This window comes from Aedes aegypti, chromosome 3 (assembly GCF_002204515.2).
Source record: "Aedes aegypti strain LVP_AGWG chromosome 3, AaegL5.0 Primary Assembly, whole genome shotgun sequence".
NCBI classification, from domain to species: Eukaryota; Metazoa; Arthropoda; class Insecta; order Diptera; family Culicidae; genus Aedes; species Aedes aegypti.
The window spans coordinates 328,798,477-328,821,980 of record NC_035109.1 but is presented as its reverse complement, the minus strand read 5'-3'; the positions used below and the strand labels follow the sequence as shown (position 1 = coordinate 328,821,980).

General features: G+C 39.4%; 2 protein-coding genes and 1 long non-coding RNA gene across 3 annotated transcripts in view; 2 read left to right on the top strand and 1 right to left on the bottom strand.

Moving 5' to 3' along the window:
* The window catches only part of LOC110677839, a 52,445-nt gene that overhangs the window by 12,566 nt on the left and 16,375 nt on the right, over positions 1–23,504 (top strand). The window lies entirely within an intron of this gene.
* LOC110677840 lies at positions 17,162–17,493 on the bottom strand. Its single transcript, XR_002501230.1, has 2 exons — positions 17,407–17,493; positions 17,162–17,340 (listed from the first exon to the last, which is right to left on the bottom strand). It is a non-coding gene; the product is annotated as an uncharacterized LOC110677840 (long non-coding RNA).
* LOC5574784 (multiple inositol polyphosphate phosphatase 1) lies at positions 17,831–19,564 on the top strand. The gene is made up of 2 exons (XM_001655294.2): positions 17,831–19,159; positions 19,218–19,564. The coding sequence occupies exons 1-2, from the start codon at positions 18,018–18,020 to the stop codon at positions 19,399–19,401; spliced, it is 1,326 nt and encodes a 441-aa protein (XP_001655344.2). The 5' UTR covers positions 17,831–18,017; the 3' UTR covers positions 19,402–19,564.

Sequence of the window (23,504 nt, the reverse complement as noted above, 5' to 3'; positions counted from 1 at the left end):
GAAATTATTTTTTGGAACGGAATCCTTCAATAGTGTTCGGATTATTTTTTGTGTGGATAGACCCATACCCCATTTTTATGTTTTGGACTAGCTTTACATTTACATTCCATGAGATTCCCGTGCGTTCTCTTATCTTGCATCTTTTATCGTTTTGAGTATTGTGTTTCTTGAATTTAAAGCACGTTCCGATTTTCTATGATAATTGCGAACCTTGTTTACTAATAGCTACCTAAAAAGAAAACACAAAATCAATCTCTAATGAGAAACTTTTTACTTGCCCCACGTGATTAGAAAGTTGATGGTGTTTTAATTTAGTTATTTTTATGTCTAGGTCGAATTAATCCCAAAACTTTTATTTTCAGTTTAAAACTGTCAGAGAGTACAACTTAGATGTGGTACAGAGAATTATCTTCTGCAACTTTTTTCTACTGAAGATATCAATACAAGATTGCACGCCACCAACTTGTAACGGAGTAATAGTTGACAGGTAGACAATCTTTCACTCTATTATGCAATAATGGTTGAAAAATCGCAGGAATCTCTTATCTATCGTAATGCTATGTGTTGTCAGAAAACCGAAAAAAAGTGAAAATTGAAAAGCTGGTGCTGAAGTTGTCGCACAAAATATTGCTGGCAACGCTGTTTGGCATACCAATCAGAGGCTTATTAGTTTTGGCACAAAACTCAGATACGTTTTGTCGAGTCTCTGTCTCAGGTTTTTATTATTGCAGTAGTGCTGCATATCGTAAAGTAGAGAATAAAAAAAATAGTCAATTAACAAATAAATCAAGCTCATAGTTGATAAATGTGGAAATGCTCATATCATAAGTACACAAAGCTAAAAGCAGAATCTTTCCCAGTAGAGGTGTAACGTTTGAAGAAAAGAGCATTTACGATGCAACGTGCGCAGCGAAACACCAAACATAAATTACAGCTTGTGTTAAGAATTCATATTATAATAACGTTTTGCGTGCAACAAATAGTTTTCAGAATAAAATTTTCATGTTATCATTTGAATAAGGACACCCCAAGAATAGCCTTACTTATTACTTATTATTTATTTGAGCCATTCGCAAGCTTTTAGAATATTTACAATATTTCAAGTGAGTAAAATTACTCACGAGTGAGTAAATGTTAGTCGAAAACTCACTCACGAGTATGAGCTGTACAACTGAAACTCACGACTGAGTATACTCACGCGAGAGTTCAAGCTGTACAACTCATACTCGCGAGTGAGTTTGCAGTTTTCAGTGAGTACTCACGAGTTTCCCAACACTGCTGTAAAGGCGACTCTGTAGAATGTATCAAGTTTGTTAAAATCATTTCTCATCAAGCAGGAAGACTGCTTCTCGATGGCGTGCGAAGAAATCTACATTCTTTGGATGTGATCCATAACCGTAGTAAACAATCATTTCCTGGTCCATATTATGGATCACTATTTAGAAGTGCTAATATTTGGTATTTAGAATCAACAATCAAGAAAAATGTTTTCCAATGACGAATTCATACTGAATCGAAGCGAACGAGCATGTTTTATGCTATAACATTTGAATTTTACCACCTGTGGGAGCTTATGAATGCTGACGGCACTTCTTACAGAAAACGACCATATAATGATAGCTGTGTGGTACCAAATAAACATTTGTCAAATACACCGTTATTTAGCGGTTGAACATTACAAATGGTAGAAGACAATTAGTATAACATGGGAAAAATATGTTTTACGTAAACGTTTATGTTTTGGGCAAGTTATTCGATGTTGAACGCCAAAGTGATCCGTCACTGTGGGTGATCCGTAAATGCGTGGGCGGAACAACATAAAAATTGGAGAAAAATATAACAGAATAAATAAGAAACGTTTTTCTCAATTCAGAAACAAAAATTTTGAAAATAAAATTTCTCAATTGTATCTTGGCTCTAAGAATTTTTGGAAATTATCTAAAATTAAAAAAAAAACCTCAGAAGCCAATACCGGCATTGGAAGAAGAAAACTGCTATGCAGTTTGAAAGCGCGCACAATTTTAATTAAGGTCTTACTAGTCCAATAGAAAATCAAGTTACTCAGGACTTCGAAAATATTCTCAATCAAGAGAACGTTTTCGAAAATTCCTGGGATACTGATTTGGAAGAAATGAGAACTATTATTAAAAAATTCAAAAATATGAAAGCTCCTGGCGATGATGGAATTTTTTACATCCTCGTCAAGAAACTTCCCGAAAGTAGCTTATTATTCTTAGTTGATATTTTTAACAAATGTTTTCAATTAGCATATTTTCCTGACAAATGAAAAAATGCTAGGGTTGTACCAATTTTGAAACCAGACACAAATCCTGCAGAAGCTTCTAGCTATCGTCCAATCAGTTTGCTTTCCTCCATCAGTAAACTTTTTGAAAAAGTAATTTTGAACAGAATGATGGCCCACATCAACGAACATTCATTTTTTGCCAATAAACAGTTCTGATTCCGCCATGGACATTCGACCACTTATCAACTTTTACGTGCAACAAATTTGATTCGTTCCAACAAATCTGAAGGCTATTCTACTGGTCTTGCTTATCTAGATATAGAAAAAGCATTCGACAGTGTTTGGCACTGAAGGCTTGATCGTAAAATTAAAAAACTTTAATTTTCCAACATACATTGTTAGAATAATTCAAAGTTATCTGTCAAACCGTACATTTAAAGTTAATTATCAGAACTTCAGGTCTGAAAGACTTCCTGTAAGAGCTGGTGTTCCCCAAGGCAGCATTTTGGGACCAATATTATACAATATTTTTACATCTGACCAAGAATTTAACTTTCAAAAATCACATTGAGGTCGTTCAAATCAAATGTAACAAATATGTAAAATGTCTCTATCCCATTATTAATAGAAAATCAAAACTTTGTCTTAAGAACAAGCTTTTGATATGCAAACAAATTTTCAGGCCAACCATGTTGTATGCTGTACCAATATGGACTAGCTGTTGTGATTGTAACCAGGAAAAAAAGCTCTTCAGAGAATTCAAAATAAAATTTTGAAAATGATTCTAAGGCTTCCTCCCTTGTATAGTACTAATGTGTTACATAAAATATCCAATGTTGAAATATTGGAACAAATGTCAAATAAAATAATTGATAATTTCAGGCAAAAACGTTACAATCTTCTATTGTTTTTCTATCGATTAATGCGTTATATTTTTAGGTTAAGTTAAGTTAAGTAAATTGAAAACGTGTTTTTTCTCTTATAAGCAGGTGAAATCAACTCACCTGTAAAAAATCTGAACTGCTACAGCAAATGAAATGTAATATGTTGTTAATAAAATCTTAAATTTGTTTTACCGAATTAGGATGATAGTGTTGTCTAATAACACAGAACACACAGAAGAAATGAATGTAATGTTTGAAATGATACTAATAAAGAAATTAAAAAAATGATATCTATCAAGCCTACCGAATATTTTTTCAAAAAAAGTTATAATTTTCGAGAATTTTGAAATTGAATGCCTTTTTCCAATCAAAATTAAATTATTAAACTTCTACTGTTATGAACGAAAAATTCACTTAACACTTCAGTCGTCGCGCTGTTGTATTTTGTACAATACTTTTGAAAAAAAAAACTCGCTTTTCGTCCACAACAGCAGTGTGGTGGTTTTGACGGTGGTGAACCGCGCGACGACTGGAAGTTTAAACAATACACTAGTTATAGATATAATATCATGTTTGTATCTATGGAATGAAATAGTATGTTAATTGCATACCTTTTCTACGAGTACTTTAAATGGTTTATGGGAATCTTTTCTAAACTTGAATCATCGATATTATAAACAAGATCACGAATGGTTCCAATTGCAGTTAATTTTTAAGTAAATATTGATTTTCCGAACGGGTAATAATCGATCAAATTTGAGAGCAATTTCCCGCTTTATTAAAGTAAAAGCTATGGTTTTAATGATTGATAACAAATCGACTCTCTTATTTATAAGTCAAGGAACATTGTGCACAACCAGAAAACCATGGTTTTCTTTTTTTTTTTCTACGGAATGGCCGAGTGATAATTTTGAGTTGGCTAATTTTATTGTATAAGATCAGTTCAGTGGTACAAAGCACACATTTTTTTTTTTTTTTCAAATATAAAAAAGAACTTTTTTTTTGTGTTTGTTAATTTAGTTTACTCCCAACTGTTTTCATCAGTTCGAAATTCACGCGCAATATTAGTGCTGCCAATAATAGTTCAAATTATCTTCAAGCGTTTTCGCGCGTCGAAGCACCACATGAACTGCTTTCACGCTTGACCACACTTTCCATCCCTCTTCGCATCGCTTCAGTATGCCAGGTAAGCGCGATTTTCATACAACATGCATGGAGAGACCTTCAACGCGTACGCTCCTCTTTCACATCCTCGCTTTCTGTCTGTACTAAGTAGGGAAAGTGTACCAGTTATGGTCATAGTGGTTCCCTATTTGGCCATATGTGACATTTTGATAACTTTCACATTTTAAGTCTTTTTATATGCTTTAACATCAAGATATATCTTAAAACTAACTACTACAATACACAAAAAATTTCAAAATTTGAAGACATTAAAGTAATCACGTATGGCCAAATAGGGAACCACTATGGCCATAACTGGTACACTTACCCTAATATAGTTTGAGATTTTATCAAACATGCCTTGTCGATTTTTTATATACCGCATTGACAAGTGATCCACCAGGAGCAAGTTTGTTTTACGTAAGCCATAGTGTTGCACAAAATATCTAGATACAGTGAAACCTCCATGAGTCGATAATGAAGGGACCATCGACTCATGGAAATATCGAATCATGGAACAGCAATTCTTTGGATGATAGTGTTGCACACAATATTTCACAAAATTTTATTGAACTGGTGCTTGATATTGAATCGTAATCAAGAACTCTAGGAAGATTTCCTGTTTTTAGAGGCGTTTTACAAACAGTTACTTAAGGTTTATCCGATCGAATTGCCCGGAACCCATAATGGCGTTGTTTTGGTTTTGTTTCACATTGGGCTGGATAGATTATTTTAGATAGGTGAGGTTGGGACGGAGAATATTGCTTTTACCTTGAATTTCAATTTTCGATGGAAAATCCATCTGATTTTTTTTTCTAATTTAGATGTCAGTATTATCATTCTGTATTTCTGTTTATTTGCTGTCAAATCATCTAACAGCTCTTCAAATCAGCAAAATGGAGTCACATAAAGCCAAGAGTACTCTGAAAATTATACAAGAGTGAATATTCAAACTGATGAAAGTTTAAATCAAAGCCTGAGCTTACATGATCAACTGATCACATTCTTCGACATCTTTTTATCTCGATTCATGAGGAAAATGTATACAGGAAACAAGACAAATAGAAATAAGGAATGTATGATTGACGAATTATAATTATTCATGATTGTAATAAAAATGTTGAAAAATATAGATAGTTAAAAGAGAGATTAGTGCTGAACAAGCAAAATATTATTCACCCCTGTTCTTATTTATATTCAAATGCCATTTCGATCGAAAACAGTTTTTCATTTTCGCCAACAATACCAAGTAGGGATTCTTCCACCACAATTAATGATAAAAGATGTTCTGAAGTAGTTATCAACTGGAGAAAGCAATAAAATAATATAGAAAACAAAAATACTGATTACTGTGATGCATCAAAACCCGAACACCTAAGATGATACACATATTCAAATGCTTGCATACGATTGGTTAATCGTTATTTTATTATGCATTACTTTGGGATGATAGCTTTTAGGTTAGAACTTGATAATTTTCACTAAATTTACAATGAATTTAATGAAAATTGAGTTAATTCTGCATCATGTCGTGTCCATAAATCCGCACACATGAATCAAAATCCGGACATTCAAAAAATCGCAGTTGTTCTTAAAAAAAAAATAAAAACCATTAAACATACCTTGATGTCACGATACAAAGATTCATGGATTTGTAAAAATAATGTTGTTCCTCTGTTGGATTACACAAAAACATCATAAAACGTAGGTTTTGAAGTCTTCAAAAGATACTTGTGATATGTGCATCGTTCCCCCAATAATTACACATAATTTACAAACATTTTCAGTTAATACTATTTAAAATCACAACGGTACAACATTCAACGAGTTTTCCAGGTTTTCGAACAATTATGATGTTGTATTTCTTTTTGAACTTTGAAAAATTGTATGCTAACACACTGTGTCAGGATTCGAAACCACACATATAAGTATCCGGACAGTCTTTTTCTAGCACAGAATTACATGCATTTCATTAATTTCTTCGAAACTATTGACTTTACCGAGAACAAAATACAAACAAATCACTACAGAACATGAATCACATATGATAAGCACGTAACAAACGCGTGATGAATCGCCGAAACGCGATGGCGCATTGAGTAGAATTTCTTTGGTTATCGTTAATTTTGAAAGCAAACGCTCTTCTGAGCGGAACCGACTTTTGTTTTTGTCTTTGTTAATGATTTACAAGACTAACTTGATGTCGATTCATGTTACAATGGTCAACAATAGTTGACATTAATAGTAGGAATAATATTCTCACACTAGGAAGGATATTTAACATTGAAATGATTGAATTTCACCAGAGTGTCCGGATTTTGATTCATCACGGTAACAGTTTATCAATAAATCAGTTGTAATTATGATAAGTTACAAAAGTTAATTCATTTAATTATAAAATTCCCTATTTGTGGATTTAATTTACTAGCAAACGTTCTGATCCGTGCTCCATTTACGCCAAGAACGAGCGCAGTCATATCATATTCCTCTAGCGTTCACTTGCGTTCTTGCGCGTCGAAGCAGCAAATGATTTCCACAGATCTCTTTGAACCTCTTCACTTCGCCTTCAGTATACCAGGTAAGCGCGTTTTCCATATAGTTTGCATTGAGAGAGCTTTGACTCTTTTCTCTTCTCTCCTTTTATCCCTTCTCTACTCCTGCAATATGTCATCGCCCTAACGCGTCCGCGTCCGCGAACGCGATGCGATCAAAGGATTTCCTGTTGTTGATATTCTGCTTTGCGGGCTCGCACACGCGCACGCATCGCTCGACGCGTTTACTATGGCAGCGCCCTTGGAGATGTAGTGAATGAGCTGTATATTTGATTGAATCATATTGAGAGTGCTTGTGAGCTGCGCATAGGATTGTTGAAACAGCGCCAAAATGGAATCAATGATGATGATGATAATGAATGACGATAGTTGTATGTGTGAGTCTGTTCTGCACAACCTACCGATTCTCGTGAACGAGATGAGGTTGCCGGCAGATACATGACAGAGAAACGAACTGGAAGGAGTGCGAAAGAGAAAACGGAATAGATTCGAACGTTGGCATTCGTTTACTCTTGGAGATGGGGAAGTAGGTTTTTAGTCTAGATTGGAATTTTGCGACTGTTGGACCGTTGTTAATTTAGCGCGAGATGGATTGAGTAGTCCGTAAGCGAAAAGTTTAGATTCTGCATAAAAGTGAAAAATAGCTCCGTTTACTACAATGTGGACATTTTCAGACCATCATATAGTACCATCATGCGACGGCTCAAAATACATGATTTTTCATCCTGATGTAAATGGACACCATGCCATAAACCTGGCGTTACGCACCTAGTGGAACAGAGCCTGCTTCTCAGCTTCACATTTATTACCGGAGAGGTTTGCCATCTGACTATTTTTGCCTATGTATATCGCTTGGCAAGCACGATGATATTGTATGCCTGGGAAGTCGAAAAAATTTCCAACCCGGAAAGATGCTTGTCCGGTGGGATTCGAACCCATGCCCCTTAGTTTGGTCTAGCTGAGATGCTGCGTGTTTACCGCTGGGCTTCCCAAACATAAAAACATAAAAAAATGATTGTACAGTCAACTCTCCATAACTGGATTTTGAACGGACCAGAGAATTAGGGAGGTATACAGTAAAAGCTAGAGTAACCTGACCAGTGGATTACAACAGAGTTGAAACAGATTTTGTTATTCCGTTAGCGCGTTTTTTCTAACAAAGTATGTTATAATTTTGAATGGTTAGTAGTTAAAACAATAAAAATTATAACACAATTTACTCTAAACTAAACTAAACTGAAACAAAATATGTTATAACTTAAACAAAAGTGTAACTCATTATGTTTCGAATCAAACCCAAATATAACTCATTTTGTTAATTTTCATTACTGAATTATAGCAAAATTTGTTATAAGCAATTGCTCTCACAAATTTTATGAAAAATGTATTATAATTATGTTCTAACTAGTAACAAATTAGAAGCAGCTTTTGTTATTATAACTGGTTTTGTTTCAATCATGTTTAAATTTCTTCCATGAATTCAAAGTACTTCTAGCAAAACTGAAACAAAATTTGATATTTGAAATAAATCTTGAAATAATCGTGCTACAATATTGTTGTAACCCACTGGTCGGTAGTAGATAAAATAACAAAAAATACAATACAATTTCCTCTATACTAAACAAAATTGAAACAAAATATAATATAATTTAAACAAAAATGTAACTTATTATGTTTCAAATCAAACAAAAATATAACTCAGTTTGTCATTATCCATAACTTAATTATAACAATTTTTTTTGTGTTTTTTCATGAATAAAAGCGCACATGTATAAGTAACTTCCTTCAGATTTTTTATCACGATTTGTTTAATAATTATGTTATTGAATTAAACAAATTTGAAACAACCTTTGTTATTATAACTGATTTTGTTTTAATTATGTAAGGACATTATTACAGCTCAACGTGTATGAACAAAAATGAAAAAAACTGATATTTGTAACAAATCTTTATATAATTGTGATACAATTTTGTTGTAATCCACTGGTTGCATACTGTGCACGGTAATCTCTACTGTAATCCTTACAGCGATTTTTTCCATGGGCTCCACAAGCGGTTACCCTGAGATTTCTCCAAGAAGCAAATTTTGTTCGCTACCAGACCTTTTCCGATAGAACTCCACAAATACCAGCAATTCCATCAAGAATGTTGACAGAAGTTCCTCCAGGGATTTTTCCAAGGATTACTTACTTACTTATTTGGCTTTACATCAATTATCTTGATAAAGCCTCGCCAACAATTATTCGCCAATTCACTCGGATCATGGCCGCTTCTCTCCATCCTCGACTGTGACCCACGCTCTCCAGGTCCTGGTGCACCTGGTCAATCCACCTAGCTCGCTGCGCCCCACGCCTTCTTGTTCCGACCGGTTTCGTAGCGAACACCATCTTTACAGGGTTGTTGTCTGGCATTCTTGCAACATGCCCTGCCCAGCGTATCCTTCCAGCTTTAGCTACCTTCACGATACTGGGTTCGCCGTAGAGTTGAGCGAGCTCGTGGTTCATCCTTCGCCGCCACACGCCGTTCTCTTGTACGCCGCCGAAGATCGTCCTTAGCACTCGGCGTTCGCAAACCCCAATAGCTTGCAAGTCCTTCTCGAGCATAGTCCACGCCTCATGCCCATAGAGGACTACCGGTCTTATGAGCGTTTTGTACATCGTACATTTGGTGCGGGGGTGAATCTTTCTTGACCGCAGTTTCTTCTGGAGCCCATAGTAGGCACGACTTCCGCTGATGATGCGCCTTCGTATTTCCCGACTAACATTGTTGCCAGCCGTCAACAAGGATCCGAGGTAGACAAACTCGTTTCCAAGGATTATTCCAGGAATTTTTGCAGGGATATTTCTACAGGCATTTCGCCAAGACTTTCTGCGGGAATGTCTTCAGTAAAATTTTAACTAGAATTTCTCCAGGAATCTCTCGAACGATTCCTCAGGGAACTGTTTTCAGATATTACTTCTGGGCCACTCAGGCTTCTCAGACATCCGTCTAGAATCACATAACAAGATTATGACATATTGTAACAAAAGCTGTTATAATAACAGAAGTTCATATAACTTTGTCAATATGGCTTTGTTCTTAACTCGTCACATTTTTTGTATCAGATTAATTACATGACATTTGTTATATTTCTTACATTGCATGTGTAAGTTGGTTGTGAATAACATCTAAAGTTATGAACAATAACAAAATTTGCAATCATGTTGTTTTGTTGTGACAGGTCGGAACACGTTTTGTAATCATATTACAGTCGCCTCTCCACATCTCGATATCGAAGGGACCATCGAGATAGGGAGAGATCGAGACATAGAACAAATTTTTAACGAATATAGATTGAAAATCACTCCGTTGCCAGGAAAATCAAAAACAAACAGATGTCATTTTGTCTTCGCAAATTGTTTTGAATCTCTAAAATCTAGTCTAGTAGCCTTTGATAATGGGCATATCGACATACGGAGAGAAAATTGGGAAAGGAAAACAACATCGAGATAGGGAGATATCGAGATAAGGAGGATATCGAGATATGGAGAGTGAAAATGTATGCAGATTGAAGGTACCGAAAAAATCATCGACATAGGGAGAGATATCGAGATGTAGAACATCGAGATGTGGAGAGTCGACTGTAGTATAATATATTTGGTGTATATTTATTTGGTGTTAAATTTGTTATTCCAACTACTACCGGTATATGTTTTATAACAACTGGTCTTATAATAAAATCATATAAGAGCAAAACTGTTCATATCTTGTTTCTTCTATCTGGTCGGGGACTCTTCTTAGCATTCCTCCAGGAATATTTCTACAAGGATTTATGCAGTGATGTCTTTAAGGCTTCCTCCAAAATACAATACAACGATTTCTTGAAGCATTACTCCAGATATTTCTCCATTTGTTTCTTCAGAATATTCTCTGGTAGTCTTCTCGAGATTCTTCTACAAATTATTCCTGAGATTTCCTTCGGGATCGCTCCCGAAATTCTCCTGGAGGGATTCATCTAGGGATTCTACAATAAATAACTTCTTGAATTTCTATAGGGATTCCTCAAAAGTTTACTTTAGGAATTTCCTCAGGCATGCATCCAGGAAATCGCTACATGAATTCTTCTAAGGATTTTATTAGGTAATCTTCCAGGAATTCCCCTTCAAATTTCTTCAGAGACTCGTTCTGGGCCTCCAAAAACTCCTCCGGGCAATTCTTCGAGAATCCTCTATAAATTCCTACATAGATTTACCCATGAATTCCTCCAGAGATTTCATCAAAATGAATAATAATTCATCCTGAATTTCATCTGCGATTTTTAAAGATTCCTCTAGGAACTTATTTTCTCAAGAAGATGTTTGAAAGAATCCTAGATGAGCTTCTGAAAAGATTCCTAGAGCAATCCCTGGAGAAACCTTAAAAAACACCTTCACGTAAATGCTTCAAGTGGACCTTTTGTCCTTTTAAAGAAGCACCACACCAGACCACGGACCAGCATGCAACGCCCAATTTCATAATCGAAACACGTTCCCGACGAAAAGTTTTCCTAACTGAAGCGGGAATCGAACCCACACTCCTTGGTCGATGCGGATAAATGCGTTGTAATTCTAGAAAAAAATAAAGTAATCCCTTGAAGCCTCCCCGGTTGAATTCCTGGAAAAATGTCTGAAGTAATTCTTGCAAGAGCCAATCGAGGGATTCCTAGAAGAATTCTCTAGAGGAATTTATGAAAATATCCCTGGAACATAAAATATGCTTTTTGGCTCTCTTTTTTTTTTCAACGGCTTTTTTATAATAAAGACTGCGTACACGAAAAGCATATTTCATTAAAATTGCAGTTGATTTTCTACCAGCTCATACTTGGACAATTTCTAGAGGAAATCATTGGGAATTTTTTTTAAAGCAATCCTTTGTGATATTCCTGATGAAAAAGCTGAAGAAATCCCTGCAGGAATCGCTGTAGAGATTTTACTAGAAAAATCCCTGGATGAGCCTCTGGAGATAATCCTGTAGGAATTTCTAAAGGGCTTCTGGAGGATTTTTGGAGAATCCTTGGAGGTGTCCCACGACGAATGCTGGTAGAATTTGTAGAGAAATCCCTGGAAAAACCCCTGTAGCCCCTGTTTTGACTCTTCTGGAAAAATCCCTGGAATAATTCTTCAAGAAATCCCAGAAGAAATCTTTGGAGGTTTCCATGAAGAGATTTACCAAAAAAAAATCAATGTAGAGGATTAACTGGAGGAATATTTGTAGAGATTTTCGTAAAATAATCCCTGAAGTAGTTCTTAGCATAATGTATGACTAAATTCCTGCAGGAATTCATAGGAGAATCATTGAAGGAATTTCAAGAGAACTCTTAGAGGAATCCCCGTTGGAGGTTCAGAACAAGTCCAAGTCAGTCTAGAGAAATTATGAAAATAATTCATGTCGCGATTTTCCTTGTGGTAACTCTGGGAGAATTCCTCCAAGAAATTCTTGAGGAATATGTAAGTTGAGAAACACTTGCAAAAATTCCTGGTAGAATCCCTGGAGTAATCCAGGGAGGAATCCAAGAAGAAATTTTCGGAATAATTCCTGGAAGCATCTTGAGAGGACTTCTTGAGGATATCTTTGTATGTTTCCGTGGAGGAATCATCGGGGAAAATTCTGAAGAAATCACTAAATAAATATCTTGAGTAACCATTGAAACAAAATGTCCTAGTGTAACTCTTAGAGAAATTTCTGGGGGAAACCTTGAAGATATGAATATTACCATACTCTAATAATCCCTTCATAAAATAAAAAAAGTGTTGCCTTGAAAATTCTCTGCAAGAATCCTTGATTTTCTAGAGGAATCTCTGAAAGAATACCAGAAAAAATCGTTTAAAAAATATCTGGAGAAATTCCGCAGCTTTCCTTAAACAGATCTTGGAGGATTTCTGGGAGAATCTTCTGGAAGAATTCCAGTAAAAAATTTACTTTAGTATTCACTAGAGACATTCTTGCAGAAACTCCTTTCGAAATCTCTAAAGGAATCCCCGTAAATGTCTTGGATGTCTTGGTAGTATTATTCGAATAACACGCCAAGCCGTTCCCATAGGGGACGTTAGCCAGAAAGAAGGACGTTTCAAGTAATGCTGTTCCATATGGTATACCTTCTTCAACATCTAATCCAATTTCTCTCGCCGTTCCCTTACGGTACCTATCCATCTAGTATTCATTGCTTTCTTCTCCATGCTCCCTCTTACTTCGAGTAAAATAGACCGATAACCAAATTAAATGCCTGTAAATATTGTTTGCAGGAATCCGAGGATGAATTGCTTATCGAATCCCTGGAGAAACTCCAGGAGGAATTGCTAAGATATTCATGGAGCCCTATCAAAACTGGTCTAAAATGTATCATGGAAAACAATATATTTTCCTGGAGGAATCTTTGGCAAAAGCCCTAGTGAAGAAATTGCTGTAAGAATTACGGTAGGGATTTTTTCTGAAGGAATTTTCGAAATAATTCCTGGAGAATTCTCTGGAAGAACCTCTGGATATATGAAGAGAGTGATTCTTGAAGGAATATCTGAGGTTTTCCTAAAATGATGTCTGGTGCGCTATTTGAGCAGGTCTCAAAATTGCGATTGATGTCAAAAGTTATAATTTGCTAGCAATAAAATGTCGTTTTGCTTATCCAAAACATGAATTATGTCGAATGATTTCGATTCCTTATGGGGTCTATTTTATAAGTCGAGTCGATCAAAATGACTCGACTGGTGTCACTGTCGACCGAAAAATTCGCTCGACTTAGCTCTGTCACTCGAGTTTTTCGACAGTTGTCACTCTATGTGACTGGATTACTATGGGAGTCGACGGGTGACATCTAAAATATGCATGCTTGCTTTGATCGACAATGAATACAGACGAGTCACATGAATCTGCTCGATTTACATAATAGGCCCCTATATTACATTTTTTTTACTTATTTGGTAATAACGGAAATAAAATTCAAGTATGATAACTTCATGTTCAAGAGACCAATATAGCCTCAGCGGTAAACGCGCAGCTTTTCAGTAAGATAAAACGATTCCCACCGGTCGAGGATCCTTTCGGGTTGGAATTTTTTTCGACTTCCCAGGTATACAATATGGCAAACCTCTCCGATAATAAATGCTGAGACGCAGGCTCTGTTCCACTTGGTGCGTAACGCCAGGTATATGGCATGGTGTCCATTTACATCTGGATGAAAAATCATGTATTTTGAGCCGTCGCATGATGGTACTATATGATGGTCTGAAATTGTTCACATCACACCCTAGCGGAACCGGTTCCGGAATACTCCGAAATACCGGCCAAATCTAAATGTTGGTCCTCTTGGTTCTCTTGTAAATCTGAATGAAAAACCATGAAATTTGAACCGTCGTTATAGACATGTGTATGAACTGCTGAATATGATATACGCCAGTTCCTTCTGAAACAGGTTCCAGGTTCCCTTGTGCTCTTGCGTCCAGAATGGTCATACTGACAAACAATTTTCAGGGTTCCATTCTAGAGTTCCATATTTTTCATATAAAGCTAAAAGAACGGAAATCGGTTCAAAAATGGATTTTTGAGAGCGTTTTAAAATCATGGGTCATTTTTGACCCTTAAGGCGAAGTAGGCCGTCATTGAAATTTGTACGCGTCGTTGGTGATTGTTGCTAATTTATCTCACGATTTCGAATCAAAGAAAATCAGTTGGTTTTGCACTGACACAGCTGAAAAAGTATCAGCATACTTCATGCATGTTAGCGCGTACAGTGATACATTTTCATGTCAATATGAACTATCAAGACTGAGTTTTATCACTTTGAAATGCAAGCTGAAAAGTCATCATTGTTGCCAAAACGAATGACGGTCTACTTAGCCTTAATGCATAATGTGTAATGCATTAGGAAGGTTAAAAACGTTAATTTACATATTCAGTTAAATATACCAATTGTTTTCACTTACCCCATTTACCCACTTACCCCGCGGTACCTTAACCAATGATTTAAACGATGGAATAAGGCCGGAACAAATCTTAAAATCTTCTTTTGTCACCTTCCATCAAAATGTGTCGAGGGGGGGGGGGGACAAAAAATAATAAAATGGAAATTCAGGGAAATTCATCATTTTTTATTCTCATATGGCGAAAAAGCATGTTTGCCACATATATTGAGCTTCTCGAGAATTTTTAGCATTTCGATCACTTCCTCTTCACTTCGAGTGTTACGCGCCATGGTCTGGTACTAGTTGGGCACTTTGCGAATCTTTTCTCAAAACCGCAGTTGCGCGCCGATCGATTATGCGCCGACTTGTGGGTCGGTCAAAATCATTTCAATCGCTTGCAACTTAAACACAAGAAGGTACGAACAATTTTATTCCGTATGCTTTGTATCGATAAAACATTTATGATCGCTCTCCAGTTTAGGGCTCGAGCCCTAAAAGTGATTCACTTCCTGGGCGAGATATTTTGACATTTCTTTATTTACTTTTTGGCTGGCGCACAACTCGGCGCATGGGCCACGGGCGCACAACTTGTTGGACAGTCTGCGGATTTAAGTAAAGATTCGCAATATCCGTCAAATCAAAATGTTTGAATAATAAACACGGCACGGTTCATTGTTCGTAACATCGATCGCATAACATTTTCCATAAAACGGCTTTCAAATTGTACTCTATCTATTAACAATTTCAAGAAGACTGCGAAAATGTTGCACTTATATCCAACTTGAAATCATATTTAGATTGTATCAATTTGGTCCAACATGCATGTAACATAAGGGCTATTCAAATTTTAAAAATTTTTGAAAGTACAATCTCTCATATCTTCCTTATAATCTTCACCATAAAAACAGTGTTATGCGAAATTTTCAGCTTTCTATGTGATGATTTAAAGGTGGCCCAAAGACGATGTAGGTTTATATGAAAATTAATATTCAGAAATTCTAAAAAATGTTCCAATTACGTTAGTACTGTAAGTACAAATATATCATCCCATAGAGAAAACTTATTCTTCAAGTCTTAATGAAGGAAGTTGCTGAAAAAACAAATCCGTTTTGAGCAAATTTTGTTTTGGATTTTGTAGATGTGAAGCTAAATAATAGCTAACAAACTCATGAATATCTTTTCTCCTATCGGTCGGATTGAATTGCTCTCTTCAGCAAACTTCTTTGTTATGGTTCGAAGAATGAGTTTTTACTATGGGATGATAAATTTGTACATACATTCCGATACTAAAGTGCTTGGAACATTTTTCAACATTTCTCCATAGTAATTTCCATATAAACCAACATCGTCTTTGGGCCACCTTCAAATCACTACCTAGAAAGCTGAAAATTTCACCGAACTCTATTTTTATGGTAAGGATTGTAAGAAAGATATGGGAGATTGAATTTTCAATTTTTTTTTATTTTGAACAGCCCTAATGTAACACTCCCGGTCGGTCCAGGATCTTTTCGCTATTTTCTTAACTTCCCTGGGCATTAAGTGTCATCGTACCTGCCACATGATATACGAATGCGAAAATGGCAACTTAGGCAAAGAAAGCTCCCAGTTAATAATTGTGAAAGTGTTCATAAGGACACTAAGCTGAGAAGCAGGCTCTGTCCCGGTGGGCACGTAATGCCCAGAAGAGAAGAATTCATGTAAATCATAAAAAAAAATCTATTTCTATAGACCACACTGTTACCAAAAACGAACAGATTGAGGACTTGTAATCCATTAACACCTGTTATCTCATATAATACAGTAAAGACGAATTACAAAGCTAGCTAAAAAACACGGAAAATAATGAAAATCTACACTGAAAATAAGATATTTTATTTGTTTCCCCCTTCTGACTTTTTGGAAATTTTGGAGGGGGGGGAGACAAAAGTAGAATTTCAAATTTGTTCCGGCCTAATAAGTGATAAAATTTAATTCATGGGTAGGTATACGTTTTGATCGGGATTTTACGAATAACAAGCCCCTTTCACACTTTCAGTAGCAGTACTGCCACCACCTAGCGGTCACTAGATCAATTTCCTGTTCATTGATTCGTCGCCTTCACACATACCCGTGCACCCATTCATAACTACACTGAACGAAATCACCCGCCATAGATTGAATGATTTTTGCCTCATCCGAGCCCCATACCTATTTTCAGACACATTCAAGATGATTTTCATCTCCAGTGAAATCATCTGTTTACAAATCGCACTGTATGGAAATCATCCTATCTTGAAAGTATTTTCATCCTTTCAAAAGATGCTTGAGTTTGAATGATTTTCATACGTCAATGTAAACAACCGTCATTACATGCCTGGTAATAACGAAAATTATACAAATCGACTTCAAACAATAACCAAACGATTAAAGTTTTATACACATTATATTTTATTGTAAATTAACAATATCACAAATTCACTATTACAATTATTGATCTCATGGCCGCACGACACCTGCATGAAGCGGCTGCTGATGTGACTCCAGAATTCTAACTAAAGTCCTTGGGATGCACGATTTGTGGTTTTTGTACACTTGAATGCGAGCTTGAAAGTAATAAACATAATTTCTATAGAAATAATTCTGGAAAATCCTTTATAAAATGAAATTACCTGTGAAATCCAAAAGGCAAAACTAGGAACACCACGCTGCTTCAACCATTTTTAGGTAAACATTCCAAGAACAATTTGACGTTTAGGATCGTTAGTTATCCGTATGATGTTTCACACGATAGTTGAATGATTTTTGATTAGGAGCATGGTAGAAAATAACATCCGTCAGTTATTGCATGGTATTCATTTGTGTTGTCTTAATTCAACTGTCTACTTATTGTTATACGGAAATATAATAGAAGTCATTTCAGAATTGGATGATTTTTGTTCAGATGCATGAGGATGCATCATATTCCTTGATAATCATTCAAAATAAGGAATATGAATATTTTCAGCCTTGTGTATTACAAATCATTCAATGTAAGGCTGGAGCTTTCGTTCAGTGTACGTTGGCATACTACCGTTACAACTGATTGCGCATGAATGAGCTGGTGGTGGGTGGTGTTTATTTGTTTTGACGGAACCGCTGTTTTCGGCTCGGCTCGGCCACTCGTCTGTTGTCTATCGTAATTGTTCGCCAAGGTTTGCAAGGATTTAGTATAAAACCATATAGAAATCCTTTCGTCCGTGGTAGTTTGCTTCCGGCCCCCGCGCGCGAGTGCAATGCTAAAATGCCATCGTCACCTCTGTTGGCGTTGCGATTGCTGATAGTCTGCTGGATTTCGGTGACCACGGTGGTTCTCGGGCAGGCCTGTTCGGAGAAACCTTGGGAGACTGTCCATCGGCGGTTGGCAACCAAAACTCCGTACCGGCATATTTTCCGCGACGGGGGATACAATCCGATTGGCCAGATTGATGGATGTCAGGTACGGCGCACGTGGGGACTGTTCCGACACGGGACGCGAAACCCGTCGAAAAAGGTGATCGAGCGGATGATCACGGATCTGGTGGGCATCCGGGACGACATCTTGCAGCATGGAAAGCTGTGCAAGAAGGAACTGGAAATGTTCGAACGGTGGAAACCGATGTTGAGGGTTGAAGAGGAAAAGATGCTGGTGGCCGAAGGGGTAGATGAGATGCAGCAGCTGGGTAAGCGGTTCCGAACGCGATACGGAAGGCACCTGCCGCAAGATTATCAAAAGGAGGATTTCTATTTTAAATTCACAAAGACGGAACGTGCTGAAAACAGCGCGAGAAATTTCAGTCTAGGATTGTTTGGCAGAACGGTAGATGTGGATTACCCAACTGCGCTCTCGCGGGATCCGGTGTTGAGATTTTACAAACTTTGCCAACGATGGAGGAGTGAGATAAAGCACAACCCGGAGGCAATTCGAGAGGTGGAATTATTCTACAATAGCAAACCGATGAAGGAAGCAATCGGTAGAATCTCTAAGAAGGTGGGAACGTTCCTGGACGCTGATAGCATCCACCTGATGTACCAGACGTGTGCTTTCGAGACGGCGTGGAACAAGAAGCACACTTCACCGTGGTGCACTTTGTTCGATAAGCTGTCTGTGAAATTGTTGGAGTTTGGAGAGGATTTGGAGTACTATTGGATCGATGGATATGGGTACGAGTTGACGTACGAGCAGGCTTGCAGTGCTTTTGGGGATTTGCTGAAGCGATTTGATGGGGAATTGGAACCGCACACGTTCTATTTCACCCATTCGGGAACGCTGTTGAAGAGCATGGCTTTCCTTGGTCTCCACCGCGATGAGTATCCGCTAACGCATAAGGATTTCGAGCGGAAACGACAGTGGAGGGTCAGTGAAATCGATGCGTTTGCATCAAATTTGGTGTTCACACAATTTGAGTGAGTATTACAATCAATCAAACATCAGATAATTTGGCCATAAATCTTAACTTTTCAGGTGTACCAACGGAACCCATGTCATGCTTAGCCACCAGGAGCGTGCGGTACACATTCCCGGGTGTCCCCGAGGTCAAACGCTATGCGATTACGAAAGCTTTAGGCGTTTATTTGCGGAACGATTGAACAATTGCGCGTTCGATACGATGTGCTCCATAGATGTGCCTAAAAGGGATGAGTTGTGAGACTACTTGAACGGAAGCGAAATGCTTTCAGCACCTTCAACGAACAACCGGGATGGTCGCTAAATCAAAATATTGGAAACATGAAATGTGACTGCTTATTCTGCTAGGAATAGAAATCGGAAATACACCCAACTGAGTTGCTTATTTTCAGTGGCTTTTAAAATGCACGTTATAATTCAGTACTGAAAGAATGGAAAACAAACTGTGTGATACAAACATCATTTCTATTTAATTTATGTAGAATAGTTTTTTTTTTTTTGTTTGTTTATTAATGACACTTTACACCAGAAGGGTGCATTCGTGTCGGTGAAAGATGTTCAATCTAATTTACATGACGATATTCATTTTCGATGTTCACAATGTCTTGTACAATCCTGTTTCGTGTAGATACTTCAACAGCCTCGTTGTTCTCTCTAGATTGTCATCGAGGGCTTCTTTCAAGCTTAGCGTATCGATGCCGTATCTTCTTCTTTCGTGATCAAACTTCCTGCAGTGCAGAATAAGATGCCGCACATCAATTGTGGTTCCACAACACTCGCAAGTAGGCGGAGATTCCCTTTTCAAAAGAAAAGTGTGTGTGAACCGGGTGTGGCCGATTCTCAACCTCGTTAGCACGCGTTGGTCGGCAGCATTGCCACGTTCTGTCCATCTCTTGGTATCGTGCTTGATTTCTCTCAACTTGTTATCTCTTATTCTAAACCATTGGCAATCCCATCGGCGCCGTATGGCTGCTTTCGTCGCTCTCAGTACATCTTCGCCGGGGATAGGGATGTCGATAGCCGGTTGTTGTCGAGCTTCGTTGGCCAAGCGGTCGGCTTCATTATTTCCGGTTATGCCAGCATGTCCCGGGATCCAACAAAACCGAACGTTTTTGTTTCGCACTATGTTTTCAACCTCCTGAATCCACGTGTGCTTTGAAGATCCGGCCTCTAGGGCCTGCAGGCAACTCGCCGAATCCGTTAGGATCACCACCTCGTTCCGAATGTTTGGAATTGAAACCGCTTTCTTGATCGCATACGCTTCTGCAGAGAAAACGCTGCACTCCTTCGGTAGACTAAAGGTTCCGGAGATGCCGTTGTTATAAAAAGCGGCTCCTACCGTGTCTTCACGCTTTGAACCGTCAGTGTAGACGAAGGTCGAGTTGCGGAAGCGTGTCGACAGAAGTTGTTGGACGACTGGGCGGACTTTCTCCGGAGGGTCACCGGCTCGAATATTTCTCTTCACGTCCCACACAATCGAAGGTTTCCGTTCATTCCAAGCACGATCGCCCTGTCTCTCAAGGTGACCGACAGCAGGGAGTGCTGCGTCGGTTAGTTCCTCCAAACGTTCCGAAGCACGTCGAATCAAGGGAAGAGTGTTGTTACAACTGTTCTTCGTCAGAATACGGATTGCTATCCTCGCTACACACTGAACCGCTAGCAGTTCAAATGGTAGGGTTCCCGCTTCGGCCATGACCGAAATTATCGGGCTGGTGACAAACGCTCCAGAAGCAAACCGAACCATTTTGTTATATGCCGGAGCGAGGGTCTGCAATGTTGCTGGACCTCCTCGGCTCACCAATCCGATACCGTACGTCAGTTTTGCTGTTACCAACGCCGATCCGACTTGTAGTAGACTTGTCCGATTGCCTCGCGGTAGTTTTGCTCCGATCATTTGGAGTATTCTCAGCCGTGACTCACATGCTTTCTTGGCCATTTTGCAATGCGGTTTGAATGTTAAGGTACGGTCCACAGTGACCCCTAAAACCCTCAGCCGGTTGGTTTTCGGGATGGAGACTTGTTCAACCATGATGTTCCGCGCAGGCTCCCGACGCGCATTCGGGCTGCAGTAGAATACATGCGACTTGGCAGCAGACATGGCAAATCCAACACTATTCGCCCACTTATAGACAGCCTTCACGGCGGCCTGTAATTTCGTGTGTAGCCCTTCGTTTTTAGCTCTTTTGACGATGAGGAGGATATCGTCGGCGTATAAGAGTATGTCGACCCCATTCGGCAATACCCGGAAGATAGGCTGCATCGCCACCAAGAACAGCGTTACGGATAACACTGATCCCTGCGGCACACCATTTTCCAGCTTTTGTTCTCTGGACGTGTAACCACCCAACGACACCTGAAACGTTCGCTCCGAGAGGAAACTCTGCAGAAGATTCATCATCCGACCACGTATCCGCCATGATTTCAGGGAGCGAAGTATACCGTGTCGCCAGGTGGTGTCATATGCCTTCGACAAATCCAGAGATGCTATCAAACAGTGCTCGTCGGCGTTCGGTACAGACTTCTCGAGCTCGGCGAAGTAAGTGTCTGTGCCGCGTCCCACACGAAAAGCGTGCTGACGCTTGTCAAGTCGTCCGTTCGACTCCAGCTCCGTGATTAGACGACGGTTTATAATTCGCTCGAGTGTCTTCGCCATGCAACTGGTAAGCGAGATAGGACGGAAGGCAGCAGGACCGGAATCTTGGCAGTTCGATTTTGGAATCGGGACAACGAGAGCGTTCCGCCAGCTGGCAGGAAACTCACCGTTGCGCCAGATCTTGTTCAGCAGCTCCAGCAGTACAAATTTTACGGACACGGGAAGACGTTGAAGCAGCGGGTACCCTATCCCATCGGTACCTGTCGAGGCACCTCGCCCTTTGTCGAGAGCCCACAGAAGTTCGGCTAGGGTGATGTCAACGTTGTACGCGTCGCCGGTATTAGACGAAACATCTATGGACTCTCTCTCAGCTGCCATTTTCGCCATCCGAAACGATGGAGGGTAGCTGGACGTCGCCGATCTTTCGCCGTAGTACGTCGCTAGTTCTTCCGCTACTTCTTCGGGGTTGTCCGTGAAACCGTTAGGCCGTTTGAGGATAACTGAGCGTTTCTGCCGATTTCCACGCAAGGTGTTAACCGTGCGCCACAGTTCGGTCGTTGTACTGTGCGGGGAGATCTTCCCTACGAAGTTTTCCCACGATTTCTCCTTCGCTTCTTTAATCGCCTTTCGCGCCTCCGCTTTCGCTGCTTGAAATTCCGCCAACGCTTCGGGTTGATCTGGATTTACCTGCTGTAAACGTCGAAGTGACCGAAGACATTTTCGTCGTCGACGAATTGCCGCCTTTGCCTCGGGGCACCACCATGGTACCGCTTTCGGACCGATTCGGCCACTAGTCCGCGGGATGGACTTAGACGCTGCTTCAATTAGTTTTTCGGTGAAGCTTCCTACATTCCACTCGACCTCTGGGCGGATGGTTTCTGCTGTAATCCGTTCGTATAGCTCCCAATCAGCCCGATCGTACAGCCATTTTCGTCGCGTTGTTTGCTGATTCGACCACCCAGGTATGGATACTGCAATCGGGAAGTGATCGCTACCGTGCGTGTCTGTTAAGGTTCGCCAGGTGAACCTCCGAGCCAGACTTTCTGTGCAGATGGTCACATCGATCGCCGAAGTGTTACCCGAAGCTGGGTCGATGCGGGTAGCTGAGCCGTCATTCAAGATCACCATTTGCTTCGTCAGGGTTGTTTCGGCTATGAATCGCCCAAGCGCGCTTGATTGGTGCGATCCCCATGCGATGTGATGAGCGTTGAAGTCCCCGAGGAGTAAAATCGGGCCTTCCAGCTGGTCGAATAGTTCATCCAGTGCGGTCTGGCACTGAGCTGAACTAGGCGGAACGTATATCGACACAACAGTTGCCTGGATCGGCGCGTGAAGGCGAGCAGCAACGAGATGCAGAGAGGTATCGATTTGGATGCGTTCGAACGGTATGCCTTCCCGGATGGCAAGGCCGACACCATGTTGCCAGTAGTTGGCGTTCGTCGACTGTAGCAGCAACGTGTAGTTTCTGCCAACGAAGTCTGGCGGAACAACCGTCTGGTTCACCTTAGTCTCCTGCAAAGCTACGACGCACGGTTCGAGGTCGGAGATGAGAAGCTTTAGCTCGCTGATGTTGGCGCGTAGACCACGGATATTCCACTGGAGAGCGAAACAGCCACCGGAGCGACTATCCGTAGCTGATCGTGTGGTCGATGATGAGGTTGATGTTCTTCTGGTCGGCGTGTCTGTTGTGGGAGAAAGAGGGAGTGCGGTAGCCTCTGACGACGAAAGAACCAAACTGTCACTTGCCTGTG

Bases quoted from the DNA above. Each gene is read 5' to 3' on its own strand.
- LOC5574784 (XM_001655294.2), top strand. From the start codon at position 18,018: ATGCCATCGTCACCTCTGTTGGCGTTGCGATTGCTGATAGTCTGCTGG. The intron at 19,160-19,217 runs GTGAGTATTACA...TTAACTTTTCAG, and splicing joins TTGGTGTTCACACAATTTGA to GTGTACCAACGGAACCCATG.